Source organism: Rhamphochromis sp. 'chilingali', assembly GCF_963969265.1.
Source record: "Rhamphochromis sp. 'chilingali' genome assembly, chromosome: 17".
NCBI classification, from domain to species: domain Eukaryota; kingdom Metazoa; phylum Chordata; class Actinopteri; order Cichliformes; family Cichlidae; genus Rhamphochromis; species Rhamphochromis sp. 'chilingali'.
In genome coordinates, this window is record NC_137944.1 from 23,095,815 (window position 1) to 23,116,915 (window position 21,101).

General features: G+C 44.1%; 2 protein-coding genes across 3 annotated transcripts; both read left to right on the forward strand.

Moving 5' to 3' along the window:
• Positions 1-305: 305 nt before the first annotated feature.
• psmd4a (proteasome 26S subunit ubiquitin receptor, non-ATPase 4a) lies at positions 306-7,115 on the forward strand. Its single transcript, XM_080864103.1, has 10 exons — positions 306-460; positions 1,036-1,176; positions 3,423-3,537; positions 3,646-3,732; positions 3,866-3,934; positions 4,094-4,309; positions 5,084-5,192; positions 5,287-5,418; positions 5,595-5,647; positions 6,702-7,115. The coding sequence occupies exons 1-10, from the start codon at positions 435-437 to the stop codon at positions 6,870-6,872; spliced, it is 1,119 nt and encodes a 372-aa protein (XP_080720229.1). The 5' UTR covers positions 306-434; the 3' UTR covers positions 6,873-7,115.
• A 266-nt stretch (positions 7,116-7,381) lies between these two features.
• Positions 7,382-20,955, forward strand: znf687b (zinc finger protein 687b). 2 transcript variants are annotated; one of them, XM_080864102.1, is made up of 10 exons: positions 7,382-7,504; positions 8,138-10,486; positions 11,308-11,573; positions 11,678-11,862; positions 15,541-15,717; positions 15,825-15,987; positions 16,302-16,655; positions 16,881-16,981; positions 18,872-18,959; positions 19,040-20,955. In XM_080864102.1, exons 2-10 carry the CDS (start codon positions 8,152-8,154, stop codon positions 19,640-19,642), a joined length of 4,272 nt encoding a protein of 1,423 aa, XP_080720228.1. In that variant the 5' UTR covers positions 7,382-7,504; positions 8,138-8,151; the 3' UTR covers positions 19,643-20,955. The 2 variants fall into 2 exon arrangements, with proteins under 2 accessions (XP_080720228.1, XP_080720227.1); XM_080864101.1 differs by having other exon boundaries at positions 11,275-11,573; positions 19,040-20,954.
• The last annotated feature ends 146 nt before the right edge of the window (positions 20,956-21,101 follow it).

Here is a 21,101-nt window from a genome sequence, read left to right on the forward strand (position 1 = left end):
AATTTGGAGGGAAAGAGGAAGACCTCAGAAGAGATTCATAAATGTAGTGAATGAGGACATGCAGAAGACTGGTGTGACAGATGCAAGGAATAGATGATGGCGACCCCTAAAGGCACCAGCCGAAAAGAAAAGATGATTCGGGGGTGATAAATGAGTTAATCTATAGGTTATTACTGAAGACAAAGCCTATAAATGGTTTGACGAAGAAAATGTTTCGGGGGTAAACCTGTATGAACTAGTTTAATTCTTATTAAACCAGTTCCCCCTCCCCAAAGAACTTCTAAATAGTAAAGACCAGCTCTAATTATACTCTCTAGCTCTCTACAACCTGAAGGAGACAAGACTTGCCCAATCATATTTCGCTTTGTTCAACCGTCGTCCAATAATCTGTGAGCTTGTTGGATTACGACAGAAAGCAACAAGAAGTTTCCAAAATGGTGCTTGAAAGTACTATGGTCTGGTAAGAACTCTACAAATGTATTTTTGTGTGTGTTTATAAACCCGTTAGCGGTTCATATGGAGGTGTACCAGTAAGTTACTTTATAAGGGGGCTCACCGAGCTGCATATGGGGTAAATGTCGCTGCCAGCCAGGCTGATAATGCACAGTTGATTGTGGGCCGGCTAACGCAATATCGACCGGCTGAGTCATTGTAGCTAAAGTTAGCCTTGATTTGAGGTCTTATTAAAGTCTTTATTTACCTGCAAGCCACGAGACTTAATTTCCAGAATGTCGCTGGTTACAGTTTGGTGTTTTCTGCCTAAATTATTAACTGACACCAGCGGTTACTTGATTGTTTTCCAGCGGCATATGTAGAGTCACCTCTCGCTAACGTTAGCAAGCCGTGCTAGCTGTGACTGTTTTTACCCTGTTACGCTTTATAGCGGCTAAACTTTTGTTTATTGCTTCTCCCGGTGAATATATTATACTACCCATTCGGCCAATGTAGGTTATGGCTGATAATGAATTACGTGAACGCTTACTAACTCTTAAGCTTTGTGATGGAGTACACATTAAAGTGCTGTTTCCTCTTCAGTGTGGACAACAGCGAGTACATGAGAAATGGAGACTTCCTGCCAACGAGGCTACAGGCTCAGCAGGATGCTGTCAACATTGTCTGCCACTCCAAAACACGCAGCAATCCAGAAAACAACGTGGGCCTCATCACTATGGCAAAGTAAGCCGTTCTCTCTTCATTAAACAATTATGTGGCTAAAGTCATAACACTTCATTAAATCGTACATGGTTACTGATGATGGCTGTCTTCAGAGGATGCAGTGCAATGACTTCCTTCTAAATAAAGAAGTGCATTTGTTGTCTTTGTGTAGAGGCTGTGACAGCTAAGGCCTGTACAAAACAAGTTGAACATACCCAGGGTAGATTTCCGTTATCTGGATTCACTTATCCTAACAGTCAGGATAAGAGGTCACACGAAGAGTGTTATTCTCTCCATAAGTTAACGCAAGAGTGGTTTTTGGCAGCGTCTGACCAATCACAGTTATTGATAAGTGTACTGGCAACAGACTGGCTGATTTAGACTTTAGATGCTATTAAAAAAAAAACTTAAGGCCCTTACACAATCTGTGTAAAGAAGTCCAACGATCTTCCAGGAATGCTGATGCTATTTTCTGGAGTAGTGGTGATGATTTATACTTGTTGTTCTTTAATCTTGAACCCGACCTACTCCGGAGCAGGTTAGATTTGCAGAAGATTTGCTATTGACACACTTTAACAACGAGAAGTCTGGGCTCGGGAGAACCCGAGTGCCCTGGAGGGACTTTCCCTGCCGGATACACGATGGACGGGTGGCAGAGGATCGTGTGCCTGGCGGGACTGTCGATCGAGGACGCTGAAGATATCTACATATTCGGAACCATGATAACAGGGTTCTTGCTGATCGGAGCTGGCTTGGCCCTGGCTTATCGGAGAATTAAGAGAGCGGAACCGGCTGTTCAAACCCCCACAAGGCTGCCCGCTGGGATTGGAACAACAGGTGCGACTTCTCAGAAAGGGCTCACTGAAGGCAGCATGGTTAAGAGCTTGGAGGCACTTACGACTGCAGTGAATGCTCAGAATAACACCTTTGAGCGTATGTATGTTGGATTACATCAGGAAAGAATCAACTCAGAACAACATCTCTGGGCGGAGCTGGATTACACCTCGGATCAGTTGGCTGCGGTCGTGAGGTCTCAGAATCTGCTAGGTGAGCAAAAAGAGTGACAAGACCACAAAATCGACGGCTAATAACATCACGGAGAAGCTCGCAGCTATTAACGGGAGACTGAGAGACCAGTGTCGGAGTGTTAAAAAACAGCTTGAAATTCTCCATCATAACCCGGCTACCCCTTTGGCGCCAGCTCAAGGCTGGAGCCGAACAACAACTCCCTGATAACGACTGTGTTGAGTCTGTTCCTTCCCATTCCCTACAAGGCCACCTGGGTTGGCTGGAAGACTGTTTACTTAGCCTGGCAGGGCGAAGGACACTGTCTCAGCTGAACTATGGACACGCACACACATACATATACTGATACTGATAAGCACTCACCAACGCATCACCCTCCCTACCCCGGATCCAACGCCACCTCCAACGCTTACCTCCCCCATGATGTGGACATTGGGTCAGCTGGAGGCGCAGTAGAAAGATTGCAGCGGTCCCAGATCAGATGTACACACTGGAACACTTTCCCATGTTGCTGTCTGTGTTTATTGTGTTATGGTGTGTTGATATCTGTGCATTTCAATGTTTTTTTTCCTCGCTACCTGGCCTGACCTGTCTCCCCAATGTGATGTTTGTATTGTATGTACGGTCGGCAAGGTCTGTCATCTCGGTTGTGGGCAAAAGACCTGCAACTGACAAATAAAGGCTATCTCATAAGTTACCCAGTAAGTAAGTGGTCCATCTTTGTAGTACTGAAAACCCCGATGTTACCTGGATAACACAAAATCCTACTTCATAGCTCAGACCTCTGGCCTGTTGCTGCTGGGTCTGAGGTTTAATACTGTTTGCTGGTTAACCATAAGCATTTTTACAAAAGATAAGCAGGTGTTACATGAGCTGTGCTAGCTCTTTTCCAACCCGTGGTTAATGTAAACAGACATTTGCACAACATCAAAACGATCAAACCATATGGTTTCTAAATGAGGAGCACTTCCTTTAACCACCAGTCTGACATGCTATTTATGAAAGCTGCTCTTTAGTACACCACACTGCTTTGACAGAGCTAATTCTAATTAATATTTAGTATTTTAATATTAATATTAACCAATTGTTAATTTGTTAAATGTGTACTTTACTGGGATTATTTGGAATTGGCACAAACTCATTTGACAGTGTTGTGTATTAAATTGTGTGTCAGATTTAATTACCTGTTAAGGTAACAACTGAAGGTGTTGACTCCTGGGTTTTTGTATGTTTTCTTGCAGTAACTGTGAAGTCCTGACCACACTGACTCCGGATACTGGCCGTATCCTGTCCAAACTCCACGCTGTCCAGCCCAGAGGAAAGATTTGCTTCTGCACAGGCATCCGAGTCGCTCATGTGTGTAACCTGTAAACTGCAGTAACTGGTTAAAAACAAAACAAACAAAAAAAAAAAAAACAGTTTATGGCAGTTTATGATCCATAATTTTATCCTTTCCCTCTTTAGCTGGCCCTAAAGCACAGACAAGGAAAAAACCACAAGATGAGGATCATTGCCTTTGTTGGGAGTCCTGTGGAGGATAATGAAAAAGATGTGAGGACCTTTTGTTAAATGTTCTTTAACTACACATTATATGCAAAAGGTGTAATGTCTCCTGCTGTCTGCGCACTCATGTGTTTGTGCATATTTCTCTGCCTGCTGTTGTCCTAATCTACCGATTCTTCAGCTTGTGAAGATGGCAAAGCGCTTGAAAAAGGAGAAAGTGAATGTGGATATTATTAACTTTGGAGAGGAGGTGAGACATTGTTGGATAATCTTCCATATCAGAGCTATAAAACGAGATGCATTAAAGCCTACCAACATTTTTCTTTTTTTTTTTTTTGTATTGTTTTGTTTTCATTTCCATATCTGGTGCTTCTATATCTAAACAAACTGTCTCCAACTATTTGTTCAGGAGGCGAACACAGAGAAGCTGACTGCTTTTATAAATACTCTAAATGGGAAGGAGGGGACGGGCTCCCACCTGGTCACAGTCCCTCCAGGACCCAGTCTGGCTGATGCTCTGCTGTCCTCTCCCATCCTGGCCGGGGAAGGAGGCTCTATGATGGGTCTCGGTGCAAGCGACTTTGAGTTTGGGGTGGATCCCAGTGCTGATCCAGAGCTAGCCTTGGTAAGCAATATAGGGAGGTGGGTTGAGAAGCTGATAATGTGGTATATTATGTGCCAAAATAGTTGCATGGAAAAGGAGAAAATTAAAAATCCTTTCAGATACTCAACTCAAAGCCTGCCTATGCTGACAGAGCTACTGCTGCTTGTGAACAACACTGGGGAGTTTATTTCCCACTACCACTGTAAATACAAAGACCATAACACACACCAGCAGGAGAACCTTATTCATATTTGATAATAATTTGGTCTTCCATAACTAGAGAACAGATGTGGCTATTGGCACAACTGATGGACGTGTAGAGAATGGGTGTGACGCTCCAAAGCAGTCTTTAAAATGGCAGTAAAGGAATGTGTGACTTTTAATATCAATGACATCATCTTTATAAAAGCTGATAATCATGAGGCCAAAAATGTAAAGGACAGCTCTTCTACACTAGTTCATTTGTTTATTTAGGAAATAAATTATTAATGGTGTTATTTTCGATGCTGCCTCTTTTGGAAACTTGCGTGTCTAAGGTTAATAAAAGCAGGTTGTTTTAAACTATTTCCTGCATAACAACTTGACGACTATCTCCACAGTTTCCTTTCTTATATCTATATCTTGCCCTTGTGCCAGATACATGAAACAGAGTACTCATTCTTTTACATGACTTCAGTCATATTTCAAGTACTCTGTGGCTTTGCCACAAATTGTAAAAAGTGACTTTCTTGTTCCTGTCCTGTGGACTGAGTCCATCCTGTGCCTTTTTATCTCACCGTGCTGCCCCTGCTTTAGGCCCTGCGTGTATCAATGGAGGAGCAGCGACAGAGGCAGGAGGAAGAGGCCCGCAGAGCTGCTGCCGCTTCTGCGGCCGAGGCAGGCGTGCCCACACCCAGCGCAGATGGTGACTGCAGAATTCACAGATCGTTATTTTCACCTTTGAGATAAAAATTATTACAGTACATTAGAATTTAACCAAGTGTTCTTTTTAAACGCAGAATCAGAGGAGGCTTTACTGAAGATGTCAGTATCTCAGCCTGAGAGTGGTGCAGCAGTGCTTCCTGACTTCAGCAGCATGACCGAGGAGGAGCAGATAGCCTACGCCATGCAGATGTCTCTTGCTGGAGGAGGTAACTTCCACTTATGATCAGTGTATTTGTTTTAACTCGTATGAATGTGAGAGTGAATGAATAGTGGTATTGTAAAGCGCTTTGAGGGGTCCCGAAAAGCGTTATATAAATGCAATCCATTATTATTATTATTATTATTGAACATAAAGCATAACTATCCTCTTATTTGTGAACAGAGTATGGTGAAATGGACACAGGAGCCCCCATGGACACAGCTGAATCAGCCAAGGTGAGTCATCATAATGATTTAAATTGAGCAACTGTTATTTTTGAGTGTTGGATGTGAAATCATCATGCTTTGTGGACTTTTCATAAAGTAATAAAGGAAGGAAATATTTCGAGTTATTCCAGCACACATAATGTGAACCGACGTAACAGCTGGAGCCCTTTCAAAGACTCGATACGAATAAAACGTATTAAATTAATAACCTGAAGGAGGAATGATTTCATAAGAAAGTAGCTTGTTTCTGAATAGTCGGGGTTCAATCTAGCAGATATTAAATATAAGGAGGCACTTGCCTTTCAGTAATAAATATCCATCTATCAAGTTTAACAATAGTGAGATGGACCTGAATGTACTCAGCATCTTTAAGCATCAAATTGTATTTCCTGTGTCTTTTTGAATAGTTTGCTATTTTAAATGGTGTCATCGTGGCAAACTGTTCTTCAGATGATAAGACAACATGCAGACTAGATGAGCTGGCAAAGTTCTAGGTGACAAAATGGTGCTAAAACCATACATACAGTGGTCACCGATGAGCCACAACATTAAAACCACATCCTGACAGTGTGTGAAGTGAAATGCCTGTGCTTCTATCAGTTTCTGTAGATCTGTGACTGCACAAAAAGCTTCAAATAACCAGCAGCGGGCAGCCTGGTGGTGATGACGCTATGAAATAGATAGTGAAACAGTGGCCCACAGACTAGCTGTCATACATATCATTGACACTGCCCCCTGGTGAGAGTGCACAGCTACAACATGTAGATAACTGTCTGCAAAGCTCTGCTAAGGACCAACGCCCAATCATTCTCATCCCACCAAAACAACACAGGACCCCTGTAGATATTCTGTGGGGCTGGTAATTAATCCTTTCGGGTCCTTTTTGGTCCTGTGACATCATTCAGGGGTTTAAGTGGAATGTGTAAAAGTAGCATCTGAATATATGTCAGGACCTGTGGTTTCCCTGCAAAACATCACATTCAGTGCATTTTTAATTTTAGTGGCAGAATCAAACTTCCATATAGCAGCTGTGTATAATATATGCTGTATCTTAACTGAACAGGAGGAAGATGACTATGACGTGATGCAAGACCCAGAGTTCCTTCAGAGCGTCTTGGAGAACCTGCCGGGTGTCGACCCCAACAACGAGGCCATCCGCAACGCCATGGGTTCCCTGGCCTCCCAGACGGGAAACAAGCCAGACGGCAAAAAGGATGAAGAGAAGAAGAAATGAGGAATGAAATAGAGAAACATGAACAATTGCAGACTAATGCAGGATTTCCTACATGTATGACAAGAATGCTGATGCATCGCCCTGCATGACAGCACTCAGACATTTATTACTATCCTTCTCTGTCGAGACACTCAGAGGCACCAATATAGAAGAAAATACTGCAGTACTGAATAACTATGTAGTGTTTAATATGCCCACAAAGAAACTGATGCTATTAAAATATAATAATGGTCCATTCTCAAATTGCCTTGTGCACCCTTCACTCTACATTTCTCTACATGGTTATAACAATTAATGATAATTCTCGCCACAGATTTTTTTTCTTCTTTTTTTTGTGGTGGCAGGCTTTGAAACCAAACAGTTAGCCACACTCCTGTCATGTCTTTGTGGGTTTCTTTTGCAATAAAAACTGTCTAAACATGTGTTTGTGGTGTGGTGACACTTCTGCAGCCCCATCAGCCTTTAAAAAGCGGTAATTCCCAGCAGAAATAAACATACGTGTCGCTCTCAGCATCCTCCCGTGCATTTTTCCAGCGCTATCACAGGCTGATAGGATGTGCTGAGTCATGTGACGGGAAGCGCAGCATTTTCAGCTGAAAGCAAGCTAGGATAGTCGGGAATCGCACATCCAGGTAAACAAATCAAAAAATACATGAAATATTAAAGGAAAATCCCCATCCCGGCCACCGTTTTCTGTGATTTCGTCGAGCCTGCTGTCACCGGGTGGCCGCTGCTGTCACACCAAACCTCAGCGAAGCGCTCTGTTGCCTTTTAAATGGCGAACGCTAGCTCGTTAGCTAAATGACCCCTCTCTCTATCTGTCTCTCTCTGTCTTGGCTGGAGCTCAGCGGCCAGCTAGCCAGCCTCAAGTGTAGTAGCTCAAAAATAACCGTGGTCGCTGCTACAAAAACGCTCTGTCGGTGGTACCGCCTCTTAAATGGTCACTATTGCAGGGCCCTGCATGCGGTAAAAGCACGATGGAGTGACGAGTGTTTCCCATTCATAGTGGAATATTTTTGAACCTGCCACCGGAGAGAGCGGTTTGGGGAGCAGAAGCGCCGCCGCTAGCGTGCTAGCTGGCTAATGCAGCATCCGAGCTAGCTAGCGAGTGGAGCCTGTTTGTGTATCACAGGGAGGTGCATGTCTGTTGTTTCAGGTTATCATGGAAATATAAACACAATATAACTGTCATTTTATAGTAGAGTTTTTGCATGTAGGGTTATGTAGTAGGATGTAGAGTCATGCTTTGTGTCTTGTTTTTACAGGAGGTAATCCCGGTATGGGGGACATGAAGACCCCAGATTTTGATGACCTGTTGGCAGCGTTTGACATTCCTGACATAGATGCCAAAGAGGCCATCCAGTCTGCCCCAGATGAGGCAGAGGGACCGCACGGAGCTGCAGGTGCACCTCTGGGGAAGCCAGAAAGCGTTGGGTCATCCATGAGAGCGCCAAGCCCCTCGGACCCCCAGGCAGACACCTCAATTGTGAGTGTGATTGTGAAGAATAAAGTGCGTATCGAGACGGTGGATGGAGGGGAGGTAGATGCAGACCAGGACACCATTGATGTGATCACAGGGGTGGATGTGGGCCCTAGACTTGGCGCGTGCGCTCCTGGATTGGCTGAATCTGAAGCTCTCAACCACAATGGTTTCGGGACTTCTGGCGTCTCCACGCCACTTCCACTTAGCCAGGCTCAGCCTAATGGTGCACCATGGTTGGTAAATACACCCAAAGTGTCTTCAGAATCAGCAGGAGCTAGTACGGCCAAGTCTCACAAGCAGGGTGGTAACATTTTCAACAGACTTAAACCACTTGTGGCACAGGGGTCTGGAGATCCTGTGGGTCGAGCCCGAAAGATGCAGCTGCTACAGCAGCAGCACCAGCAGCAGCAGCAGGATACGGGCCAAGAGAGAGCAGACGGCGTGAAAGCTTCATTACCTTCATCTTCGTCTCTGTCAGCTGGGTCCCCTCCTCTGGGTGCTGGTGGGCCCGTGGGACTAGCCTCACCTTTCTTTCCACCTTCCAAGCCCCTGCTTTCAACTCCACCTTCTGCACCCTCATCACACCCTCTACGCTCATCGCAGCCTTTTAACGGAGCTCCCAAGGGTGGTCCTGCTGAATTTCAACACCAGCAGGTGGAGGAGGAAGATTCTGACCCAGATTTGGGAAGCCCCCTGGTAATCCAGGAGAGCCCGGACTCTCCGACTTGCACTCAGCTGAGCCGACGTTATAAGTCTGACTCAGTCTCGGCACAGCCCTCATCCTCTACTGCATCTCAGCCCAAACCTGGGGACACTCCTTCGGGGGCATCTTTGACTTCATCAGCTCCCCCGTTAGGCTCAACAGAGAGTCCCCAGGTGGAGGACAGGCATCCAGAACACGTGATCGAAGAGAGAGACTCACCAGAGAGTCCTGAACCTGAGATGCCAAAATCAACGGCTCAAGTCACAACTAAAAGGTGCTCCAGCCCTGCAGTGGCCTCCACCCCACCTCCTTCTGAACTGCGGGAACCTAAAGAGGAGGAGGAAGAGATGGAGGTGGGAAACGGCATAGACAGGGTTGTTGATGGTAAAGCTGACAAGGGAGAAAACACGAAAACGGGTGAGGAAAATATGGAGGTGGACGATGGTAAAACTAAACCCGTGTCCACTGACGCGGGGGACACAGGTGATGCAACACCTGCTGCTTCTGGAACACCATCCAGACCCCTCAAAGTCAGAATCAAAACTATTAAAACCTCCACAGGTGGAATCACCAGAACCGTGACACGGGTGGCGCCTAAAGGTGGTGCTGCAGGGAAAGGTGTGGACCCTAAAGCTCAAGCTGGGGAACGTAAGGTTTTAGGAAACAAGGCCCAAAAACCTGAGTCTTCCCCTGGTCACATGACAACAACTTCGCAGAAAGTAAGTGCTCTAAATGCTCTGCCTGTCTCTACACTCGCAGCCAGCAGCGTCATGCTAGCTGCCGCCACAAAGGTCCAAAACAAAATGGCTGCGTCTGACAAGGCCAAGGTTTCCGCCACCGCTGTAAGCATCACTAAATCGGCCGCCTTGCCTGTCACCCCCGTTGCAGCCTCCTCCCCGAAGTTCTCAGTTGCTGCGAGTGGGATCAGCGTACGTACGACCACTAACAAAACGGCAAATGGAGGAAGCGGCACCATCATAGGCAGCGGCCTCCAGCCGAACAAACCCGCCTCCATCGTCAACAGCACGGGGGCCGTCATCTCCCGGAGCCAGTCGAGCCTGGTGGAGGCTTTTAACAAAATTCTGAACAGTAAAAACCTTTTGCCAAGCTACAAGCCCGACCTCTCTGCTCTGCCACCACCCGAGTGGGGCCTTCCCCTCCCTGCAACAGGTTACCGCTGCCTGGAGTGCGGAGACGCGTTTGCGCTGGAGCGCAGCCTGGCACGACACTATGACAGACGATCACTCCGCATCGAAGTGACCTGCAACCATTGTGCAAAGAGGCTGGCCTTCTTCAATAAGTGCAGCCTGCTGCTGCATGCCAGAGAGCACAAGGAGCGAGGGCTGGTCATGCAGTGCTCGCACCTGGTCATGAGGCCTGTCACTGTGGAGCAGATGATTGGACAACAAGACATAACGCCAATTGGTGGTAAGCAGAAGTGCAGCCAACACTTACTTTAATCATCAGTTAATCATATTTTATTTATCATTTAGTTGATATCATCTCAAAGAAAATTGTTGGAATTAATGGGGACCAATCAGACTAATCTTCTAGATCTATGAGTCGCTTTTCATGATTAACATTTTGAAACAAACCTTACTTATCTCATGCTGAGCCTGCAGCCAATCAGTTAATCTTCTGTCTAGAAGGAGCTCTTTTAGTTCTCCTCTCCGTAAGCCTACTTTCTGCTCATGCTCTCCCTCGTAAACAGGTTTGACAAGCAGGCATGTCACATCCACAGCTGGGTACCTTAAATGACCATATTAGGGATATCTTCTCTCTTTGACATCATACAGAGCCACGAGTAGGAAAAAAAGCATCTGAAGCAAAGTGTTTAGAGCAGTCTGAACCTTTTGGCTGATAGAGATTATTCGCATATACACTGACCTCAATTATTTGAAGCCTTTTGCCGTGTGTAATCAGCACCACCACTGAAACAGGCATAAAATAATAAAACTCGTAGTAGGTCCACTGGAAGCCCAGAGGTATTTTTCATTTGTTGATTTTTAAAAAATGAATAAACAACAAATATTAAGGAAATAAGAGCTGTTTGTTACCTAACCATGATTCACTCATTAAAATATTAATCTCTTTATTTAAAAAAAATAAAGAAGCAAATGTATTTTGAACTAAAAACTATGTCATTCATGTGTAACTCATCCTCATTGACCGTTTTTCATTTATCTCCTCTTGTTTTTCACCTTTTGGCTGACCAGGCCTGCTCTCCTCTTCGTCCTCCTCTCCTCCAGTCTCCTCTCCTTCCTCCACACCCGGAGGCCCCAACATCTCTGCCAATTCCAGCCCAATGAAGGACACTTCATCTCCAGCAGCAGCAGCTCAGCCTCGATCCGTCCGCCGAGCACCTCAGGGCCCGCAAGCGCTGATGCCTCTGCCGTGCAAGAAGGCTGAAGGGCTGCAGTACAATAACTTCAAATGTCCGGAGTGCCAAACACAATTCTCTGGCAAAGCGGAGCTGGTCACCCACTTCCAGCAGATCAGAGCTGCGCCTAACTCAGTGAGTATTGGGGATGAGTGAACAGTATGTTTCGTGCTGCTGGTTATGAAGTTGTGATGATGACTTTGTTTTGTTTCATTTTCCTTTTTTCTCCCCATTTTCAGACATGTACACAGTGCTCGCCTCCCATGATGCTCCCTAACTCGTGTGCCGTGTCTGCCCACCAGAGGATCCATAAACACAGAGCGCCTCATGTCTGTCCCGAGTGCGGTGGAATCGCACGGCAGGCCAGCTTCCAGACCCACCTGGACGAGGCCTGTTTGCACTTTGCCAGACGCATTGGCTACAGGTGTGGACACGCTATCGAACATGGTTAACATATGACATGACCAATTGAGTAACTGGCAGTTCAAAAGGTATTTGAAAATCATGTCCACTTCTTCTGTGGGAGGCATTTGCTAATGGGCAGCTTAAATGTAGCTAAGAATTATTAAAATAAAATAATATAAACTATAAAATCCGTCACGTAATCAGTCCGTCTGATTCAAAGCAGATGTTTGGAGCAGTGACTAGCGGAAAAAGCTTCTGAAGCTACAACAGGAGTCTTAAGAACGTCTTGCAATGAAGTGACAGCACTTTCCAACTTCTCACTCCCTATATTGAAACTTTGCGGATCTGCCAATCCGATCCCAGTGTTAAATTAATAAGATATATTTCTCACTGTGAGGATTTGCAAAAAGAAAAGATTCATACAGTTCTATAATTTATTTTTACTGTCTTTTACCTGGCTTTTTAAGCACAGGCTACAATATTGTTAGGCCTGATGCTTTTATAAGGTGCATTATAGATACATGTTATAGATAGATAACACGATAACAATATGTTGTGTATAATCCAACTATTTTGGATCTAAATGAGCTATTATTGTTGTGAAAGAAAAACAACAGCATGCTTTCATAAGCTTTTATAAGTGCAAAAAGACAAGAAAAAAACAGGCTATTTCAAGCGGTTGCTAGGTGGTTGCCAGATGTTGTAAAGGTGTCATAATATTACACGTATAGTTAAGCTTTTGTTGATATAAATTGGATGGTATTGTTGTAAATTAAAATTATAACCAGAATTTTCTAAGGTGTTACCGAAGCAAAACACTGCAAGTGGGCATTTTAGTGGTTGCTAGGCAACATAATATGTGATATAGATAAGAACCTTCAGGCCGAAATAGACACCTTCATGCCAGTTTTCTTTTTTTTTCAGATTTAAGGGTAAATTGCAGACAGACAGATTAATGAGACAAAAAATGTAAATATTTATATTTTATGTACCGTGTTTTATTGCACGCGTTTCATTACAGCTCAACTGTATTGTACTCTTTGCCGTCTTTGCTATCATATATAGCTTCACTCATTTCTCGTCTTGCTCTGCTCTCATTTTCACTCTGCGTGCACACAGAGTGGAGCAGATGATTAAAGGTGAAGCGCAGATATTTTGAATCAGTTTGATTTCAAGCTGTGATGTTACTATAGTGCAATAAAAGCTTTAGAAGGCAATGTGCAAAGCAACACAAAACAGAAAGTTGAAAGTGAAGAAGCTTTTTGGTTATTGTCTTTTAGCTAAGTCGCATACTGCTGCAAACAAAGGAAACGTATTTTGATATATATACACCGCGCACCAAATTATTATGCAAATGATATTTTTCTCTGATTTTCCTAAATAGCCGATTCAAATGTCAGTCAGCATAAGAGTATAATTCAAATGTTACTCAACAAAACTCCCAATGAAAACAGTATGTTTTTCAAAAATATAAAACTTAAAATGCACTGTTCCAAATTATTACGCACACAGTTTCAAAACATTTTATAGGTTGTAGAGAATTGAAAATGGTAATTTGTTGAATTTGCAGCATTAGTCAATTAATTTTACTGAAATCAAAGCTATTTCAATCAAAAACATCTTAACGGGTCAAGTTACATATTAGCATAGGACCCTTTATTTGATAGCAGTTTTACAGTTCTTGCATCCATGGAACTTGTGAGTTTTTGGAAAGTTTCTACTTGAATGTCTTTGCAGGATGTCAGAATAGCCTCTCAGAGCTGCTGTTTGGATGTGAACTGCCTCCCACCCTGATATTTTTTTTGTTTGAGGATGCTCCAAAGGTTCTCAATAGGATTGAGGTCAGGGAGGAATGGGGGCCACACCATGAGTTTCTCTCCTTTTATGGCTATAGCAGCCAATGATGCAGAGGTATTCCTTGTAGCATGAGATGGTGCCTTGTCTTGCATGAAGATGATTTTGTTGCAGAAGGTAGGGCTGCTCGATTATGGCAAAAATGATAATCACGATTATTTTCACTGAAATTGAGATCTCGATTATTTGACGATATTTATATAACAGTAACAATGTATTGAATAATGGCTTTAAAGGTTGTCAAAAAATAATATAAAATAGTGTGCAAATACTGATACCAGTGCAAATGTTTGCAATATAAAAAATAAATGAAAAATGTAAACATCTATGTTTAGTGAACTTCAAAATACTGCATAATCTTTATGCATACAAATAACCAAACATCAAGGCAAGCTGTGTAGCCACACAATGCACAATTGCATCAAACTGACATTGAGGTATGTCAACTAAAGTTGCTGCTCCTTCATTGTTTGATCGTATGTCGCTTCGTGAGCGGTCTTCAAATGATTGAATAAATTTGTAGTGTTGCTCTGTGGTGCAGCTACGACACCGTAGCAAAGTTTACACACTATGTCTACTTGATCCACGTCTGACTCCGCAAACCCATAATGTTTCCACACCACTGAAGTCGTTTTACCTCTCTTTTCAACCAACAGCATTCTTTCTTCAGCACCCATTATCCTCTCCAAATAACTTCTGCTTAGCTTTCCGAGCTTCCCTCGGGTCCTCTTAATTGTTGTGACGCGTGTTTGAATCGCAGAGAGGTGCGCTCGTTTTACCACACGGAGCAGCGCGAGAGTAAAGCACGAGTAAGGTACTAATAATCGGCTCAGTCATTTTTAATGATCGTTGAAAGCCCAGATCGTAATTTAGATTAAAATTCGATTAATTGAGCAGCCCTGGCAGAAGGCACAGTTCTTCTCTTTCTACCATGGAAGAAAGTGGTCAGTCAGAAATTCAACATACTTTGCAGAGGTCATTTTCACACTTTCAGGGACCCTAAAGAGGCCAAGGAGCTCTCTCCCCGTGATTCTGGCTCAAAACATGACTCCACCATGTCCTTGCTGATGTTGCAGCCTTGTTGGAACATGGTGGCTGTCCAAGAACCATCCACCACTGCATCCATCTGGACCATCCAGGGTTGCACTCATCAGTGAACAGGACTGTTTGAAAATTAGTCTTCTTGTAGTTCTGGTCCCATTGCAGCCGTTTCTGCTTGTGAGCATTGGTTAGGGGTGGCCAAATATAAGGTTTATGCACAACTGCAAGTCTCTGGAGGATCCTACACCTTGATGTTCGCAGGGCTCCAGAGGCACCAGCAGCTTCAATTATCTGCTTGCTGCTTTGTAATGGCCTTTTCGCAGCTGCTCTCCTAATCTGATGTATTTGTCTGGCAGAAACCTTCATCATTGTGCTTTTATCTGCACGGACCCATGTGTGCTCTGACTCACCCACAAATCTCTTAACATTATGGTGATCACGCTTAAGTTTTTGTGAAATATCCAAGGTTTTCATTACGTGTCCAAGGCATTCAACTATTTCACGCTTTTCAGCAACAGAGAGATAATTTTTCCTTCCTATATTGCTTGAAAATGGTGGTCAGCTTAATAATGTGGAACATCCTTCTTGTGTAGTTTTTCCTTTAATTGGGCTCACCTGGCAAACTAATGATCATAGGTGTCCAAGATTGATTTCAATCATCCAAAGAGTCCTGAGACACAATTCCATCCATGGGTTTAATTGAAAAACAACGCATTTAATCTTTATGACACTTAAACATATTTTTTTTTATTTTTTTTTATTTTATCCCTGTTATTGATTATTCTCATTATTCTTAACCAAGGTGCTCGAGCTGCCAGGTCGTGTTCGGAGGGTTAAACTCCATCAAGTCCCACATTCAGACTGCTCACTGCGAGGTCTTCCACAAGTGCCCGAGCTGCCCCATGGCCTTCAAGTCTTCCCCCAGCGCCCAGAGCCACATCAGCACCCAGCACCCAACGCTCACCGGAGGACAGGCCAAGTACGTGTGCTGCTTTTCAACGTTTCCACAGAGAAATATTTTCAGACTGTTTAGGAAAATTCTCTAAGTTGATCCCTAACCATTGAATTCTTCTTCTCCTTTTGCAGAATGATCTACAAATGTGTGATGTGTGATACAGTTTTTACCCAAAAACCTTTGCTGTACATGCATTTTGATACTCATTTAGCTAAGCAAAAAGTGCATGTGTTCAAGTGTCCTGACTGCACCAAGCTCTACGCCCAAAAAGGCTCCATGATGGAGCATATTAAGGTGGGTACATACAGAATGTCACAGCACATGATGTGTTAGTCCTTTGCCTTTATGTGTTGCCCATTCGTTGCTTTCTACAATGAATGCGGCGTCAAATAAGGCAGACAGTAATTCTTGGATCGGCCTTAGCGAGGTACCCCTCCGGTGACCTCGTCCTAAGTTCTATACCAAGTACAAAAGTTTAGCAATAGAGACATTAGAACTTGTTTGTAGTCGAAATAATCGTATTTATTCAAAGAACAGCTTCAAGATGACGATTTTCTCCGTTTGCCTTTCTGTTCTCTTCTCATACAATTTCCTGTCGTCCCGCTCAGACCGCTCACAGAGGCCCGTCCGCCAAACAGGAGTCTCAGACCGATGGCGCTAACCCCACCTCAGCTCCAGCCAACGCATCTGGTCCCTCTGGCCTCAAGTCAAAATCCTCTGGAAAGCCTGATAACTCTGATGGAGAGGACTGGGGTCGGGAGCAGGAGGAGGAGGAAGAAGAGGAAGAAGAGGACGATGACGATGATGCCGATGAGGACTACGAGGCTCCAGGGAGTCACTCCACTACCACAGGAGGCAGCAGTCATCCAAGCGCTCCAACCGAGTGGACCTGCCCTCAGTGTCAGAACACGTTCACGGACAACGAAGACTATCTGAGTCACGTGAAGATGGAGCACGGCAAGGTGTGACAGATAATGTTGATCACAGGAAGGAAAGGAACAGATGTTATTAACACAGAAGTGCACGAAATCTAGTTTCTGTTAGCTTAGCATATTGTGGATAGTGAAGTAGGGAAAGAGCCACTCCTTTTGGTAGGAAGACCAAGTTTCAGTATCCTTTTTTTTTTTTTTTTTTTTTTTTTTTTAAATCTTCTCTCAATGTCTTTATGTGTGATGTTATCTCCAAAGTTTCCCTGTCGTATCTGTGGAGGCACATTCAGCACATCCTCCAGCCTGAGACGTCACGAGCGTGTCATTCATGAGGGCAACAAAAGAGTCTTCCATTGCCAGTGAGTAACTTACACTTTCAGTACAGACACTGTTTATGGGTAGCATATAGACACGAGTAAATCTCAAATATAAACCTACAGCAATTATAATTTGTATGATTAAATGTAATACACACTCACTGGCCACTTTATTAGGTACAGCCGTTCAAGTGCTTGGTAATTTTGCATTTAAAATGCAGACATGGTAAAGATGACCTGAGCATCTTCTACAATCAAGGTATTCAGAAGAGCATCTCTGAACATGCAGCATGTCAAAACTTGAAGCAGACGATCTACAGCAGCAGAAAACCACACCTGTCAGCTAAGAACTGGCAACTGACACTACAGTTCCCACCAAATCCTCACCAAAATTAGACAGTAAAAGATTAGAAAATTGTTGCCTGATTGTCGGCATAAAAGTATTGATCCTACATGCCTTTGGATCGGTGGTTCTGGCTGCTAATGGCATGAGGGTGTGACACACTTGGACCTCTTGGTACCAACTGAGCATCATTTAAACATCACAGCCTACCTGAGTGTTGTTGCTGACCATATCCATCCCTTTATGATCGCATTGTCTTCTGACGGCTGCTTCCAGCAGGATTCATGTGCCATGTCATAAAACTCAAATCGTCTCAAACTGGTTTCTTTTTTTCTCAAAGATATTTTTATTAAATTGAAGCAACAAAGAAAGACAGATACACACAGAATTGTTAAACAACAAGTAGGTTTAACAATGATTGATTGAACTGAAATAATAGAATGCAGATTAATGACACACTCACCTATCTTGTAATTGCTTTTATCAGTTTACTCCCTACCCATACCACTTAGTAGCCCCATCCCTCTGGCCAGGTAGGAAAAAAAACCCAAAAACAAACAAACAAAAAAAACCATCACAAATACAACAGGACAAAGCAGAAGAAAATAAAAAAACACACAAATAACTAAAAAAAAAAAACAGGGGGGAGGATTTACTGAGTAATGCTGGAAGTCGGGTTCACAACCTGAAGGCTGGAAAAGTATTTCAGGAATTGCCCCCACACCTTGTAAAATTTACTGTTGTTATTACTAATCGCATAACGGTTCTTTTCAAGGTTCAGATAGTACATAAGGTCCCTCAGCCATTGAGCATGATTGGGCAAAGGGGCGCCCGTCCATCTTAGTAGGATCGCACGTCTAGCTACAAGGGAGCGTGCAATGCTGTGACGAGGTCAACCGTGCATCAGCCTGCCAGTGGTGACAAAAAGCGCAACTAATGGATTAAGATTCATGTGGTATCCAAGAAATAGGGACACGGTTTGAAATATATCTCTCCAGAATCCTTCAAGGCTAGGGCACGTCCAGAACATATGGATAAGGGAAGCCTCTGCACTCCCACGCTTATCATAAGAGGGGTCCACATTCGGATACATGCGAGATAGCTTGACTTTGGAGAGATGGAACCTATGCACAACCTTAAATTGTAAAAGACGGTGGCGGGCACATAGGGATGTGGAATTAACTAACTCAAACTGGTTTCTTGAACATGACAATGAGTTCATTGTACACAGATGACCTCCAAGGTCAGTCAATAGTTTTTATCCTGGAGGACTAAATAGAGTAGCTTTGTAAGAATATCCTTATTTTCAATTCATCCGCTGTCTGAAACAACCCAGTTAAAGGTGTGTAATTTAAAGTCTTCTGATTGAAGCCAGTGCTTGTAAGGTGTGACCGTAGATGGAAATCCATACCAAGCTGACATCAACTTGGCAGAAGTTTAAAAAAAGAATGGCACCATTACACTGCTTGTGCAGCAGAGGGCACTGACCACTTGATGCCTTTTTAAAATGTCTTCAGTGTAGATCATGGTCTTTTTTTTCTTTATCTGTTATCAGTCACTAATAGAGCTGCTTTATTATTACTCCTCAGATATTGTACAGAAGGCAAACGTACATTTGGCAGTCGGTTCTTAATGGACAAACACATTCGACTCCATCACAGAAACACAGATGGACAGGTGAGTAAAGGTTCTTGGGGCAGGCTCTGTTCGTGTATCGTCTCCACAGCTGCTTAGCCTCTGCTCTCCCTTTTTCTCAGGGTCCCCCTATGACCAGGAAGCGTGCAGCCACAGGGGGAGAAGGACCGGGGAGCTCCTCGGAGCAAGACGGTGAGGTCGGTCCTCCTGCGGCCAGAGCGGGAGACGAGGACGAAACCAACACAGAGGATGGCGGCGGTCCCGCAAAGAGAACCAGGGCATCCATGGCGTCAACATCAGTGGGACCCAGTGAGGCAGAGGAGGAAGATAACGTTTTCCGCTGTGTCCCCTGCGGGTTCACTACAGAAGACGGGGCCGAGTTTCAGCGCCACATCCCCCAGCATCGGGGCGACACCGCCTCCTTCCAGTGCCTGCAGTGCGGAGTCTGCTTTGCATCGGCCGGCTCTCTCAGCAGACACCGTTTCATCACTCACCGAGTGCGGGACACCCAGAGCGACGCGGAACGCGGGACCCCTCGCGCCCAAGGCTCTCCAGATGGCTCTCCCGCTGCCGGTTCTCCTCAGGCACAGGGCGAGGACGGAGACGGAAACCTGGGCTGCAAGGTGTGCGGCCGGCGATTCGACAAGGCCACGGACCTCAACACCCACTTCAGGACCCACGGCATGGCCTTCCTCACGGCACACAAGACGGACAAGCCCCAGTAGAAGAGGGGGGCGGGGTCGTCTGAAGCTGACGGATAATCTCCCGAGGGGTCACGGCTGAGGAGGGCGATACTGTAGAATATGAATGTTGATGAAACACAGCTGCTCCTGTGCAGTCGTCGTATACTTCTTTTCTTTTCTTTTTTAAGCCACCACAAACAGTTTCCCTCTGTGGCACCTCTTCTGTGCGATTGTATCTGCATGTTTGATCACTTAAAATGAACTCGTCACCTGTGATGGACTCTTGTGTGGACCATTCCCCCCCAGAGTAAAGCATTTATACTGTATATCAGCCATACTGTGTCCATTTCGAGCACTCACTCTTCACCGACTGTAGCCACCTGCCTGTTTGTTACTGTAGCACATACGTAGATACATAGCACCTCCCACTGTACTCCTCACAGCTGTACTGCAGATATTTTGTACTTCGCATCGTTTTTCATGTCCTCGTTTTTTTTGTTTGTTTGTTTTTGTTTTTCTGGCAATTAGATCAGTTTTTCCAGCCCGTGGGAGCTGGAAAAACTCATCGTGCCGAGACATCCTGAAGCATGAAGGGGATCGTTTGTGGGCACGGGGAATTTGACACTGAGTTTTATGTTGCTATAATATTTATTTATATGAAACACATTACTGCTGTTGGTGTATGTGAGTCGATTGCATCAAATGTTACGAGACATGGTGTGATTTACCTGCAACAGAGACATGAGATGAGAATCTCTGGAGGCGTTTCATTAGGAGGCGAGGTTACTGGAGGTGGTAACCCGTGTAGTGTGACTAATGTGTGATGTTGTTACTCGTTAAGCTAGAAGAAGAGAGGTAAGGCTTCCTGTCAGTAGTATACGTGTACGAGTTTTGCCATGTAAATACATATAATTACACTAAAAGAAATGGTTCTGGTTTTAGTAACTTGCTATGATAATGTGAATACGTATAGTATTTGTACTTGTACTGTTCCCTTTTTTTCAAAACAATTTGAAGTCCAAAAGAAAACAAGAATCCCCTCTCAGAGTTAGCTATACATTGTAATTACAAAGCAGAGGGAGAACGTGGGGGTCGTGTTGTCTTAATGTGTTTGAAAACAAATGTTTCTTTTTTCTTTTTTTTTAAATCAACAGTGCTTGCTGTACTCACATTTCTTTTATACGTTTAAAAAACAGCCTTCACTGTCACTTTATTGGAGGCCTATGAGTGGATTTCTTTGGTTTTCTGTTTGTATCTTTTTATATGTCATATCATATTTATATAGCTCAGTAGTGGAAACTTTCATGTCATTTTCTTTTCCATGGTCGTGGTCTGCTTGCTGAAATGCCATACACTTTTGTGCTGTTTCAAAATAAATGTGTAAAAGAGACGACCGGCTCGTGTCGCGGATTCATCTGCAGAGGTCAGCATCGGGCTCAGTGCGATGCTTTTCTGTTTGCACACTTGGTTGGTTTGAATCCTCTAAAAATTCCCTGAGAAA